Source organism: Giraffa tippelskirchi, chromosome 12 (genome assembly GCF_054371585.1).
Source record: "Giraffa tippelskirchi isolate mGirTip1 chromosome 12, T2T-mGirTip1v1.2.pri, whole genome shotgun sequence".
Classification (NCBI taxonomy): Eukaryota; Metazoa; Chordata; class Mammalia; order Artiodactyla; family Giraffidae; genus Giraffa; species Giraffa tippelskirchi.
Genome location: NC_137286.1, coordinates 87,791,353 through 87,805,208, shown reverse-complemented (window position 1 = coordinate 87,805,208; position 13,856 = coordinate 87,791,353). Strand labels below are relative to the sequence as shown.

Below are 13,856 nucleotides of genomic sequence, written 5' to 3'. Positions count from 1 at the left end.
AGTCATGTCCGACTCTTTGTGACCCCATGGACTGCAGCATGCCAGGCCTCCCTGTCCATCACCAACTCCCGGAGTTTGCTCAGACTCTTGTCCATTGAGTCAGTGATGCCATCCAACCATCTCATCCTCTGTCGTCCCCTTCTCCCGCCTTCAGTCTTTCCCAGCATCAGGGTCTTTTCCAGTGAGTCAGTTCTTTGCATCAGGTGGCCAAAGTATTGGAGTTTCAGCTTCAGCATCAGTCCTTTCAATGAATATTCAGGACTGATTTCCTTCAGGATTTACTGTTTTGATCTCCTTGCAGTCCAACGGATTCTCAAGAGTCTTTTCCAACACGACAGTTCAAAAGCATCAATTCTTCAGAGCTCAGCTTTCTTTATAGTCCAACTCTCACATCCATACATGACTACTGGAAAAACCATAGCTTTGACTAGATGGACCTTTGTTAACAAAGTAATATCTCTGCTTTTTAACGTGTTGTCTAGGTTGGTCATAGCTTTTCTTCCAGGGAGCAAGAGTCTTTTAATTTCATGGCTGCAGTCACCATCTGCAATGATTTTGGAGCCCCCCAAAATAAATTCTGTTAATGTTTCCATTGTTTCCCCGTCTATTTGCCAAGAAGTGATGAGACCGTATGCCATGATCTTAGTTTTCTGAATGTTGAGGACTATCTCTGGAGACCAAAAAGTGGAGTGCAGTTAAGAAAAAGGCTATTTCTTTGATAATCAGCAATGACCTAGTGTAGGGCACAGGAAGCTCTGCTCAGTGTTATATGGCAGCCTGGATGGGAGGAAATTTTAGGGGAGAATAGGTTGGGAAGATTCCCTGGAGAAGGGAACAGCTACCCACTCCAGTAACCTTGCCTGGAGAATTCCACGGACAGAGGAGCCTGGCGAGCTACAGTCCATGGGGTCACAAAGAGTTGGACATGACTGAGCAACTTTCCCTCACTCACTCATATGTCTGTGTGGTTGAGTTGCTTTGCTGTCCACTTGAAACTATTACAACGTTGTTAACTGGCTAAACTCCAATATAAAATAAAAAGTTGGAAAATTTGAAGAAGATAAAATAAGAAAAAGTCCATTTCTCATCTTTTGGGAAGATAATTATAAGTCATAAGTGATGCAAAGAAATATTTCTTTACTTAATAAATAAGAATTGCTTCTCGATATTTTAAGAAGATGCACATCAGTTACTCCCTGTGTTGTCCCCTCTCTGCAGAACTGTTGCCTAAAGCAATAAAAAATGGCCAGAGGATCAGTATCCGATGAAGAAATGATGGAGCTCAGAGAAGCTTTTGCCAAAGTGGGTAAGTGAACCTAATATCTCAAGTCACACAATTCTCTACTTTTTTAGTAACTTCAGGACAGAATCAATGACTGGTAACATGAGCAAAATGGTAGAAAGGGCAGGAATACAGTGGTATTGATTACAGAAGCTAGGGAAATATTTTTGAAAGCTATTCTTCAAGAAAATTACTTCTTTCTCTATCAAAACACGGACTATGAGCCCTTTTTCACTTGTAGCTTTTCCTGGAGATGGCCACTAAGTCTAATCTTTTATAACTTGTCTGCTTTTTTTGATTTCCTTTGTTTTTATAGTATTCCTTACTTCCCAGATGACTCAGTGGTAAAGAATCTGCCTACCAATGCAAGAGATTCGGGTTCAATCCCTGGGTCGGGAAGATCCTCTGGAGAAGGAAATGGCAACCCACTCCAGTATTCTTGCTTGGAGAATCCCATGGACAGAGGAGCCTGGCAGGCTGTAGTAGTCCATGGGGTCTCTATAGAGTCAGGCATAACTTAGTGACTGCTGCTGCTGCTGCTGCTAAGTCGCTTCAGTCGTGTCCAACTCTGTGCGACCCCATAGACGGCAGCCCACCGGGCTCCCCCGTCCCTGGGATTCTCCAGGCAAGAACACTGGAGTGGGTTGCCATTTCCTTCTCCAATGCATGAAAGTGAAAAGTGAAAGTGAAGTCGCTCAGTCGTCTCTGACTCCTAGCGACCCCATGGACTGCAGCCCACCAGGCTCCTCCATCCATGGGATTCTCCAGGCAAGAGTACTGGAGTGGGATGCCATTGCCTTCTCCAACTTAGTGACTAAACAACAACAAATACTTTTTCTTAATCTGTAGCTCCAAGTCTGTGACTTATTTTCCCATCTGTTTCTGTAAGAATCTCTTCAGCTTGTTGTCAGAACCTCTTTGTTGAAATTTTGACTCTTGGATGTTGGAAATGATGCTAATACCCGTTTATAATAGCAACGGGTCTCTTGTGAGATTCTGATTTTGCATGGGGTCAGCTCACAACCCCTGAATGAGTGCCTCTCCCACCCACTGTCCTCCCATCCAGCCTTCTCTCACCCCTTTTCGTGTTGTTACCCAAATTGCCCTGAGCCATCAGCTCCTCGTTTGCCTTACAGATACCGATGGCAATGGGTACATCAGCTGCAATGAACTGAATGACTTGTTCAAGGCTGCCTGCTTGCCTCTGCCTGGGTACAGGGTGAGAGAAATTACAGAAAACCTGATAGCCACAGGTGACCTGGACCAGGATGGGAAGATCAGCTTTGATGAGTTTATCAAGGTGAGTATGATGCAGAAGCCAAGGAGATGCATTTGAAACATGGAAGTTCAGTTTGAGAAATACCAGCAATGCATTCCCACCTTTCTTGCTTCAGCATAGCTTATTGTTTCCTTTATGCTTTTCTACATCACAGATTCGGTTTCTAAAGATACATTATGTTTTTGCAGGTTTTTCATGGCCTGAAAAGCACAGAGGTTGCCAAGACGTTTAGAAAAGCTATCAATAAGAAGGAAGGGATTTGTGCGATCGGGGGCACTTCCGAGCAGTCTAGTGTTGGCACTCAACACTCGTACTCAGGTAGGTGTACCGGCGTGGGAGCTGGGAAGCAGAGGTGGAGAGACGGTTGGGATGAACTGAGGGCAAAGGGAGAGGGAACCATGTCGAAAGGATCCACGTCTTTTGTGGTTACAGATTCTGAACTCAGCATTCAAACCTAAAGGGTGCAAAGAAAGACAGAAGTTAACCTGAGTTTATTAACTACTGCTTATCTTCCTGTGTATAAGTGGGTCCACTGTTCTGGCTCTAGATAGGGTCCAATGCCAAATAATCTCATCAGCATTTAAAAGGTATATTACAGGGACTTCCCTGGTGGTCCAGTGGCTAAGACTCTGCATTCCTAATACAGGAGGCCTGGGTTCAATCCCTGGTCAGGGAACTAGATCCCACCTGCCACAACTGAGACTCAGTGCAGCCAAATAAATAAATGAATTAAAAAAAAACTTTAAAAAACATATTAAAGGCTGACAAAACTCCTTTGTAAATCTTCTGAACAAAAAGGCTTCTACCTCCAAACACATTGCAAAGATTGCCTGTGATCACTCCACACTGAAAGCAGCAGGGCGAGAGGCAGAACCCTGAGTTTTATCATGTAAGCATTGGACCATATTCATACTTAGATTGTATAGAAATGTAAATAAACATTTAATTATTTATATATTTACATATATAAAAATAGACAGTGGCTCAGACAGTAAAGAATCTGCCTTCAATGCAGGAGACCTAGGTTTGATCCCTCCGTTGGGAAGATTCCCTACACAGGGAGTAGGAAATGGCAACCACTCCAGTATTCTTGCCTGGAAAATTCCATGGACAGAGGAGCCTGGTGGGCTATAGTCCATGGAGTTGCAAAGAATCGAACATGACTGGGTGACTTTCACTTCACTTCATTTTTGCATTTACTTCTAAATATATTTGCATATCTATAGCTTCTAAATTTGCTTACTATATGTATGTTTTATTACTTGGACATAAAACAGAGATTCTGTGCCTATTTCCCAAATCATCTGAGATTTTTTATTATCAATAAATGTGAGATGATAGGATAATGGACCAGATGAACCTCACAATGTCTCTTCTGGGCATGAGAATCTAAGAGCCATGTGTGTATATGATTTTGCTTGTACCAGATTTTCACTTTGCAAATAAGTCACTTTAATCATTTACTTGCAGAGGAAGAGAAGTATGCCTTTGTCAACTGGATAAACAAAGCCCTGGAAAATGACCCCGATTGTCGGCACGTCATCCCAATGGATCCTAACACCAATGATCTCTTCAGTGCTGTTGGAGATGGCATCGTGCTTTGGTAAAAAAACACTCCCTTCTTGGCTTCCAAAGGTTCCTTAAAATTTTCTGGAACACCCACCATTCTCTGTGTTGATCCTTTTAGGCTCACTTCCTTTGATGCTTAGCTGGATCTGATGCTTTTCTGGATTTTCATGTGGAAGAAAGATGCAAACTGATTTCAAAAGCAATTTATGGGACTTCCCTGATGGTCCAGCAGTTAGAACTTCCGCTTCCAACACAGGGGATGCGGGCTCAATCCCTGGTCAGGGAGCTAAAATCCCACATGCCTCTCAGCCAAAAAACCAAAATATAAAGTAGAGGCAATACTGTAACAAATTCAATAAAGACTTAAAAATGGTCCATTTTTTTTTAAAAAGCAACTAATAATGAGAAATATAAAACTACTCTCACTCGAGTGGAGGAGAGGGAGGCACAGATCCGAGAAAAACGTGAACATAGGGCCATAGAAACACAAGGTCAGTAGCAATTACTTTTGGATTCTAGGCCATTTTTCTCCATCTGAACATGGCCCGTCACGAGAGTGCATAGGATTGGATAGGAAACAGCAGCATGATGATCGAAGCATCCAACGCCAGCCTCAAGCAGAGGGCCTGTTGCGTGGTGCACACGTGCTGAGGGCGCCTGGAGGAGGAGGGCTGTATTCTCTCCACGGGAGGCCTCTCAACGCGGTCGGTCAGTTCAGGACAATTCAGCATGGAGTCTTTGAAAGAGCCGCTGTGGCTGTTGCTTTGGCAGCCTCTCTGTCATCATGAGACACGGTGTAATTGAGGAGGCTTGAAATGCCTCGTCTCAGGTGGGCTCAGGAATTGAAGGAAAGGATGAGTGGGCAGGACTTTAATCGCCCCCACCCCCATCCTTCCTCTGCTCTGACCAGAGCAATCGCATTTTATTTATTAGAGTTCACTGTGGGCTTTCATTTTTATAAAGTTCAACTGTTAAAAAAAAAGACATCAAAAACCTGGTGCACAGGATCAGGTCCTGACTCTTTGTGTGGGTACCCCATGCATCGCCTGGTCTTCCCTCAATCTCCTTCTAGTCCTACCTCCCAAGGCCTGCATGACTCAGGCCCCCAGTCCAGGGTACCAGCGAAGGATTCCATGAGTGACTGGCTCCATCAGCAGCCATGCTCACTCTTCCCCATACACAGCCTGCTTACGTCATGGAACTCCGGCTTTGCCTTTTATTTTCCTTTTTAAGAATGCCCTTCCCCACCCTCTCCTCCTACATGAATCCATTTACTATAAAGGTTTCTGGTCTGTTCCAACTCCTAGTGATCTCTCCCTTCACTGAATTCTTAAAGCGCGTATAGTTTGTAGTCCTTTGGGAGCCATTATAGTGTTCTGCTTTGAACAGTTAATGTAACTTTTGATACCTATATCTTTTGTCTCTGAAATTTTACTATAAGCTTTTCTTTTTAATAAATAAATTTTATTTATTTTTAAATGATAAAATAAATAAAATTAAATAAATAAAATAAATTTTATTTATTTATTAAATAAATTTATTTATTTGGCTACGTTGGGTCTTAGTTGCAGGACACAGGATCTTCAATCTTAGTTGGGGCAAGCAGGGTCTTTTTAGTTGAGGCATATAGTATCTAGTTCCCTGACCAGGGATCGAACCCTGGCCCTCTCCATCGGGAGCATGGAGTCTTAACTCCTGGACCACCAGGAGAGTCCCCCAACTATAAGCTTTTCAAAGGCAGGGGTATCTTTTTCTTTTCTAAGCCACACTGCTCTCCTACCATCTCCCATAGCTTCTAGTTCACTATTAGTTTCATATTTTTCAAATAATGATTTAGGGGTTTGTTTTGCCTAAATTTCAGCAAAGTGCTTTTTATTTAAATAATGTACACACACACGCGCGTGGCAAAGTTGTGGAAATACATATTTAAAGAACAACCACAAGAAAAGGTAGTTGCTTAAAAATTGTTAGGAAAGATGTCAATGCTGATTTCTTTTATTAAAAAAAAGGAATAGTCACATTCAAGTTTATTATTCTTTGATTTTGTTGTTGTTCCTTTGGATTTTTTTCCCCCAACTTCTTTAAATAAGATGGAAGTGGCCAAAGAACTTTTATTTTTAGTAACCTCATGGAAGTTAAACCAATGCAAAGTGGATAAAATCAGTTTTTCATAAATAATAATTGCTTATTTTGAATGTCTGGTCAATATATTAGATATTTAAGTGGCAGACATTTCTAAAGTATGGATACTGTAATGATTACAGGAGATAATAAAACATTTCATCGTATGGTTAGTTGAAGGTATAGAGTTTGACCAGATATCAAATAGAAATTTAGACATTATATACACTCAGATTGTGTATGGATAATCTTTTATATGGTGGGGGCAAGTCTCATGACTGAGAAAGAGAAGAACTCATGGAGAATTTGCTTTGGCTATCCACCCAGAATTTCCTAATTAAAGGAACCAGAATAATTTTTCAGCTTTTTGGGGAATGAATGAAGTAGGATCCTTATTTCTTGCTTCACTATATTAGTAAGACTTCAAGGAGGATTAACTTTGTCCACAGATAGTTTGAATCTAGTTAAATTTGCATAACCGATTTTATATTTGAACACTGAGTAACGCAGATTATGGTGCTGTCTTGTCTGCTTATGGCATCACTAGAATTTAAATTCCGTGTCATTAGGCTCTTTTATTTAGAAGCCTGCTTTCTTTCACTGTTTCTCTTTCAGTAAAATGATCAATCTGTCAGTGCCGGACACAATTGATGAGAGGACAATCAACAAAAAGAAACTCACCCCTTTCACCATTCAGGTACATCTTCCCTGTGTTACCTTAATTAATATAGCATTGTGCTTAGAAGGAATGGGTCCCCATCACTGCCAAGCCGGGCTTTTTCAGATGCTCAAACATTATTCCTCCAACCCAGGCTCTGGGCTGGTGATCTGTCATGACCAGTAGGCACAGGGAAAACATTTTTACTTCATCTTTTATTAAGATAGTGCGGGTGGGGGGAGTTGGTGAGTGTTGGTCGTTGGGGGTAGACTTTGTTTTGGCCACTTAAGAATAAAATTCACACTGGCTCAAGTTTTAACTCAGACTTCCCCTGGCAATTTATCTTTGCGCTGATGCCAGATACACAACATTTTATCTGAAAAGATTAGCGTTTCTAAGAAGTGAGGGTATGAACACGGGAAGTGCTCTGGCAGCCTCCGCAGTGGTGTCGGCCGCAGCCACCAGTGTGATAAATATAACTTGTTTTTATGCCTTCGATTTGTTGATTAACTGGAACAGTGAAGGGTAGTAAGTAAGCTGTATTTCTGTGCTGTGTTCCAGCATTTTAACATTATTATAATCTTCTTGCTTGGAAGCCACGTCTCACTTCTTAAATCATGAACAATAAATTATGTCCCTGTGTTCTTAAAAAATGGAAGTTGTGATCAAAGCAAGAACTATGATTAAATGTATATGAAGGCACTTAACGTCATATTTAATCTTGATGTGAAATTTTAGTCTTTGCCGTAACTGGACCCCATAGTTTTTTTACTTGTCATTTGAGCTCTGTGTGTGTGCTCAGGCCCTCAGTTGTGCCTGAATCTTTGTAACCCCGTGGACTGTAGCCCACCAGGCTCCTCTGTCCATGGGATTTCCCAGGCAAGAGTCCTGGAGTGGGGTGCCATTTCCTACTCCAGGAGATCTTCTCGATCCAGGGATCAAACCCACATCTCCTGCATCTCCTGCATTGGCAGGCAGATTCTTTACCACGGAGCCACCTGGGAAGCCCTTTCTTCTGATAGTTCTCCTCCAAATCCCCTGGTGGCCTGTGTTTTGTTTTGTTCTTAATTTATCATAAAAACAAGTTCTGGTAAGTCTTGCTTTGCAGACCCAGAATAATAGTACAGTTGACCCTTGAACAACAGGAGGGTTGGGGTGTCAACCCTCTGCTCCATCTGAAATCTGAATATAAATTACAGTCTGTGCTTCCTGTACATGGTTCTTCCATAACTATGGTTCTTCATCTGTGGATTCGACCAGCCATGGATCATGTAGTACTATAGTATTCACTATATTTATACATTGGAGAAGGAAATAACAACCCACTCCAGTATTCTTGCCTGGAGAATTCCATGGGTAGAGGAGCCTGGTGGTCCCTAGTCCATGGGGTCACAAAGAGTCGGACACGACTGAGTGATTAACACAATATTTATACATAGTGGGTCCATATGTGGGTCTGAGCAGCTCAAACCCATGGTTTTCAAGGTCACTATATAAAAACCCTGGATTGAAAACTTCACTGACCCTATTCCAACTGTATATGTGTCACCGTACATGGATTGTTATTAGTTTATAAGAACATATAATCGGTATGTATGTGGATAGGCATATGTATGTTTGTATATATGTTGTGTGTACTCGAGGACCCTAGATATTATGGATACTCAATAAATTATCTTAGTAAAAACCACCATGTCTTTTCCAGGAAGTTGATTTGTATCTTTTTCATTCCTTCAATATCCAGTCTGCAAGTCAAAAAGCTATTTTGGTGGTGTTCTCTTTTATGACCTCAATTTACATTAACAGCTGGGTTATTGACAATAACCGGTGACAAGACAGTGACTGTCCTCAAAGGTGCCCCTTTACTGCTGGCTGATGGAGATGCTGAGTGTGGAGGCTCTATCGCAGAGCAGTGTGAAAAAATAAGACTCGTTAGTTTCATCCTGACCAGGGCGAGCTGCCTGATCCTAGTCTCTAGGTTGCTAGATTTTCTTTTCCAGATATTCCTGCTTTTTTTCCAATATTTAAGCCTAGTGAAGACAATGCCTCTAGACCTGTGAACTTTCCAGAAGCAAAACACTGTTGCTTTGCCAATCAATAATGATCATTTGGCATCTGCAAAGTCAAAAACAAAACTTGCAGTATTTTTTCTCCTTCAGGAAAATTTGAACCTGGCTCTGAACTCTGCCTCAGCCATCGGGTGCCATGTGGTTAATATCGGCGCTGAGGACTTAAAGGAGGGGAAGCCTTACCTGGTCCTGGGACTGTTGTGGCAGGTCATCAAGATTGGGTTATTTGCCGACATTGAGCTCAGCAGAAACGAAGGTACGAGCGAAGCCTCAAGCGTGAATAATGGCCTGACTTTTTGTTAACGCTGATATTGAAGGCTGTACGAGGAAGATGTCATGAGCTGTCAAGCACAGAATCTTCAGCTTTTGAAACTATAGTTATATCCAGTCCATTTTACTATAACACATTCTGTACACACTGCCCAGACTTTTTAAAGCAAATGCCTTTTAAAGACCACAGACTAATAAGGAGGCTTGTTTAGAACCTGTAGCTCTGTCTAGCTGTCTGGGACTCCAACCTCAAGAGCTTTTCTGAGTTCACTTTGCCTTTAGATGCTTTGTAACAAATTAGGCTATTTTAAACTTGGATTTTACAAAGCAATTCGCATTCATATACTGCAGTGATAGTACCAGAGTAGGAGAAATGCAATATCTTTTTTTACCAAGATTATAGGAAATTACATTTAGGGTTTCAGAGTTCTCAACCAAATATTGTAGCTGTCAGTCTTCCTCCATCTCCTGTCAGCATCCCAAGTGTTTCAACAATTCAGCCTGTCCCCTGGACAGTAGTAGTAGACCTTGACAAATACCAATACTAAGCACACTGTTACCTTTCATTTTTCCTGTGTAGATCCTACTAATATGAAATCTGTAGCCAGATTCTGGCCTTTAGTTATATATACATTTTATTAACATGTCCAAATCAAAATACCCAGTGAAGACTTCTGGGGCACCATTTGAAAACCAGTGTATTGTATTAAACAGAATATAAAGAATAAAAAAGCAAATAGGGAAACTTAGAACACATTAGAAAGAATATTGATTTGCAAATAATGACCTCAGCTAAATTTAGAGCTTCTCACTGAGCAAAAGTGATTTAATTCATCCGGGAAACATAGAGGAAAGAGTTAATTGCACTTTTTGACTTGCTGTCATTATGCAGGTAAGCATTTGAAATCTAAAACAGCTATGAAAATAAACAAGAGGGCATTGTCGTTATCACAAAGTTGATCTCTTAAAAGTAAAAATGTTGTCCTATGCTGCTGCTGCTGCTGCTAAGTCGCTTTAGTTGTGTCCAACTCTGAGCCTACCAGGCTCCTCCGTCCATGGGATTTTCCAGGCAAGAGTACTGGAGTGGGTTGTCATTGCCTTCTCCTATCATGAAATGTGTTCTAACAGACCCAGCAGAGTATTCCAAGTCGATAGACTTGATTATTTCCACAGCTCTGCCCGTGTATTCTTAGGCATAGTACTGACATTCACTGGTGTCATGCCTTCTCCACCCATAGAGGCTTCCCTGGTGGCTCAGATGGTGAAGAATCTGTCTGCAATTCTGCAGGAGACCCAGGTTCGATCCATGGGTCAGGAAGATCCTCTGGAGAAGGGAATGACTACCCATTCCAGTATTCTTGCCTGGAGTGTTCCATGGACAGTCCATGATGTCGCAAAAAGTCAGACTCGACTGAGCAATTCACAGTTTCACTTTCTTCTCCACCCCCAAAATGGGGATAATAAATAGGCTCATAATACCTTACACCTCTTTTTAGGGACTAATACTAAGATGTTTATTCCATGGGCAAGGCTATACATCCCTTTATCCCAGAGAGATGGCTCGGTACCTTTGCCTTCCCAGCAGGGCTCAGTTTAAATTGTCACTAATCCCCCATCCCCGATCCCCTGCATTTATTTAAGTTGTCACTGATCCCCCCCCAAGTATCCCCTGCATTCATTTTTCTTCGGTCTTTGTGTTTCTTCAGCGCTAGCTGCTCTTCTGAGAGAAGGGGAGAGCCTGGAGGACCTGATGAAACTCTCTCCTGAGGAGCTCCTGCTGAGATGGGCTAACTACCACCTGGAAAATGCAGGCTGCAACAAAATCAACAACTTCAGCAGCGACATCAAGGTAGGAGGACTGGAGTGGGAACGTGACTAAAACCACAGCAGTGGAGGGAATATGGGCGTTAATGGAGACAGATAAAGATGTGGGCTTCATCTCTTCAGAAGTTCTAGGGCTAGATGGAGTGGCCAGTGCCACTTTGGAGCCCGTGCCAGTCTCAGGTCCGGGTGCAGCTCCAGCTCTGAGCCACATACAAATCTGTCTGAGGCCCTAGTAACTGCATGGCATCAAATGTGGTGGGTGTTCCCTAGAGTTCCAGCATCCCAATACAGAGGGATGAGGGTGAAATAGACAAAGGGCAAGAGATAAGACTGATGTTCGGGTGAAGAGAGTCTCCATAGGATTCTAATGTCTTTCTGATTTTGTCAACGGGAGCATCAGATGGGGATTCCTTTCCAAAGAAAATCAAACCAGGATTACGCTTCTAATTACACTAATCATAGCAAAGACTGCACAAGAGGTACTGTTCTAACTGCTCTATGCATGTATCGACTCCTCTAATCCTCACGACATGTCTTTGAGATAAGGGTTATTCTTTGCTCATTTTGCAGGTGAGGAAACCAAGGTAAAGAGAATATAAGGAACTTGTTCACGCTCTCAGAGCTGGAGAATGGGGCCCAGGCTCCAGTTGAGCAGTTGATCTCCATGGTCCTTGACCACCATACACAGTGCTCCTCTAAAAACAATTTGTAAACTTCTTGAAAGCTTTGCATTTGTAGAAACCAGAGTGATATTGTAGAGATAATGATTCTGGAAACCATCTGCAATGAGAATTAACCCCAGAAAATGTAGAAGACACAATTAGTCCTACAACAGGGATCCAAAGGTTGAAAAGCTAAGGAAACACGCCTCGTGGTTTGCAAGTGTGTGCAAAGTTCCATGTCAGGGTGAAAGGACCAGCTTGTTGGCATTGATGACAGATACATCCAGATAGAAAGGAGCAGGAAGGAATGTCAGTCCCCAGTAGGAAATGGTATGAGATGCTGGTGTGCAACGTGAGGAAAATAATTCAGCCTTCCACTTTCTCAAAAGTTAAAAAGAGACATTATCTCCAAAGAGGAAGAGTCAGAGGAAAGGTCACATGACTCACCGAGAGTCACTTCCACCTTTTAATTCTTGAGTGACAGCTTCCCTCTTTCTCTGGCTTTTAGAATTCAAGGTCTGCCAGTCACAGTACCAGTTAGAGCAAAGCTTCTAGATGGAAAGTCCCCCATTCCTTAGGACATCAGCTAAGAATGCCGTTTGTTTGTTCTGACTACACAGTTCCATTGGTTATTCACATTCTTCTGACACAAGCAGCCAGACTAGAATTTAACAGGAGTTGGACAGCATTATCTCCCTCTGCACTCAGCAGTTAGACTTGGCCATTCTTTCAGCCACACTTTTCAGACAAAATTAGGATGCTTGGTCTGAGCCATAAATGTACCTGATTTCCTGTGACTGAAAGGCTGTGTTCTTCAGAACATGAGATAGGAGCTGGCAGGCTGAGCACAGGTACAGGGGTTGTGCCTGTTCTCCGGGAGCAGCTGCATCACCACCGACGTCAGTGCTGAGACGTAGAGGTCAACATCTGGCAACTTTAGGGGATGCCTTTAAGTCACACCAAGTCAGCAAAGGAGGGGAAAACACCCAACACAGAGTGAGTGAAACAGGTTTCTTAGGATCCCGTGAAATGAGATGACTCTTAGCAAAGCTAAACAGATGTGACATGTGACATGCAGATTTTATTCATGCCTAACACCTGCGTGGAGGCCTTCCCTGGTGGCTCAGATGGTAAAGAATCCGCCTGCCAATGCAGGGGACCTGGGTTCGATCCCTGGGTCGGGAAGATCTCCTGGAGAAGGGAATGGCAACCCACTCCAATATTCTTGCCTGGAGAATCTCAAGGACAGAGGAGCCTGGTGGGCTACAGTCCATGGGGTCGCAAGGGTAGGACATGACTTAGGACTAAACAACAAAACAGCTGCATGGAACTTTCACTGACTTTGCAACAGCTACAGCAGAAAGGAAGAGAAGGGGAGGGTAGAAAGAAGAGATGCAAATCCGGTTCCCGGACGCAGCATCTGTGCCTGGCACTGTCCCTTCTCATCTTTCTAAGGTCACGAGGATGAGCGTACCTCTGGTCTCCGCAGGCTCTACTCAGTTTTAGAAAACAAACAGAGAAACAGCTGACTGATCTTTAAGAGAAATTAAGATGTCTTTCAGCGATTTAAATAATAAATTACCTGAAAATTTGTAAGCTTTCATTGAATGAGAAACTTTGACTGATTCAGAAAATTTCTTGTCAATAATTCTATTTCCAGAATCTAAGAAAACATGAGAATTCAATATTTATATCCTCTCTGAGATAACTAAAATTAATCACTTTTTCTAGCTTCTTGATCAATATTAAGTGCACTTAATATTTCTTCTTTGGCATAAAGACTGCTTGTGAATGCTTCAATTTTCTGTCTTTGAAATATTTTTCTTTTGCTGATTGTCCATTTAAATGTATTTTTAAACTCTGCTTTAAACTTCTGCTTCCTTTTTCTGTCACTTTTTTTTTTCAATTAAACCTTAGCTGACTGACTTCTACAACAATATAAAGGTATATATGTATTTTCCTGTATACAATTTAATACATGTAAATAAATTATTTTCTCCCCTGAGGGCAACAGAATAGTATTTGCTTCTTTGGATTGCCTTTTATGTATGTCCTGTATTTTTAACGGTTATACTTCTTTTTAAAAAGAAAGGCAAATATAATATGTAAAGGACAAGTGGAA

General features: G+C 42.0%; 1 protein-coding gene across 8 annotated transcripts in view; it reads left to right on the top strand.

Moving 5' to 3' along the window:
• Positions 1-13,856, top strand: part of LCP1 (lymphocyte cytosolic protein 1) — a 90,309-nt gene that overhangs the window by 54,711 nt on the left and 21,742 nt on the right. For 6 of the 8 annotated variants that reach the window (XM_081547406.1, XM_081547408.1, XM_081547403.1 and 3 more), the window contains 7 exons: positions 1,219-1,306; positions 2,419-2,582; positions 2,750-2,879; positions 4,032-4,164; positions 6,867-6,948; positions 9,069-9,234; positions 10,955-11,097. In XM_081547406.1, coding sequence (XP_081403532.1) covers positions 1,243-1,306; positions 2,419-2,582; positions 2,750-2,879; positions 4,032-4,164; positions 6,867-6,948; positions 9,069-9,234; positions 10,955-11,097 — 882 coding nt within the window. In that variant the 5' untranslated portion in view covers positions 1,219-1,242. Of the gene's footprint in view, positions 1-1,218; positions 1,307-2,418; positions 2,583-2,749; positions 2,880-4,031; positions 4,165-6,866; positions 6,949-9,068; positions 9,235-10,954; positions 11,098-13,651; positions 13,679-13,856 lie in introns of all 8 variants that reach the window. The other 2 variants (XM_081547402.1, XM_081547401.1) reach the window with 1 other exon arrangement.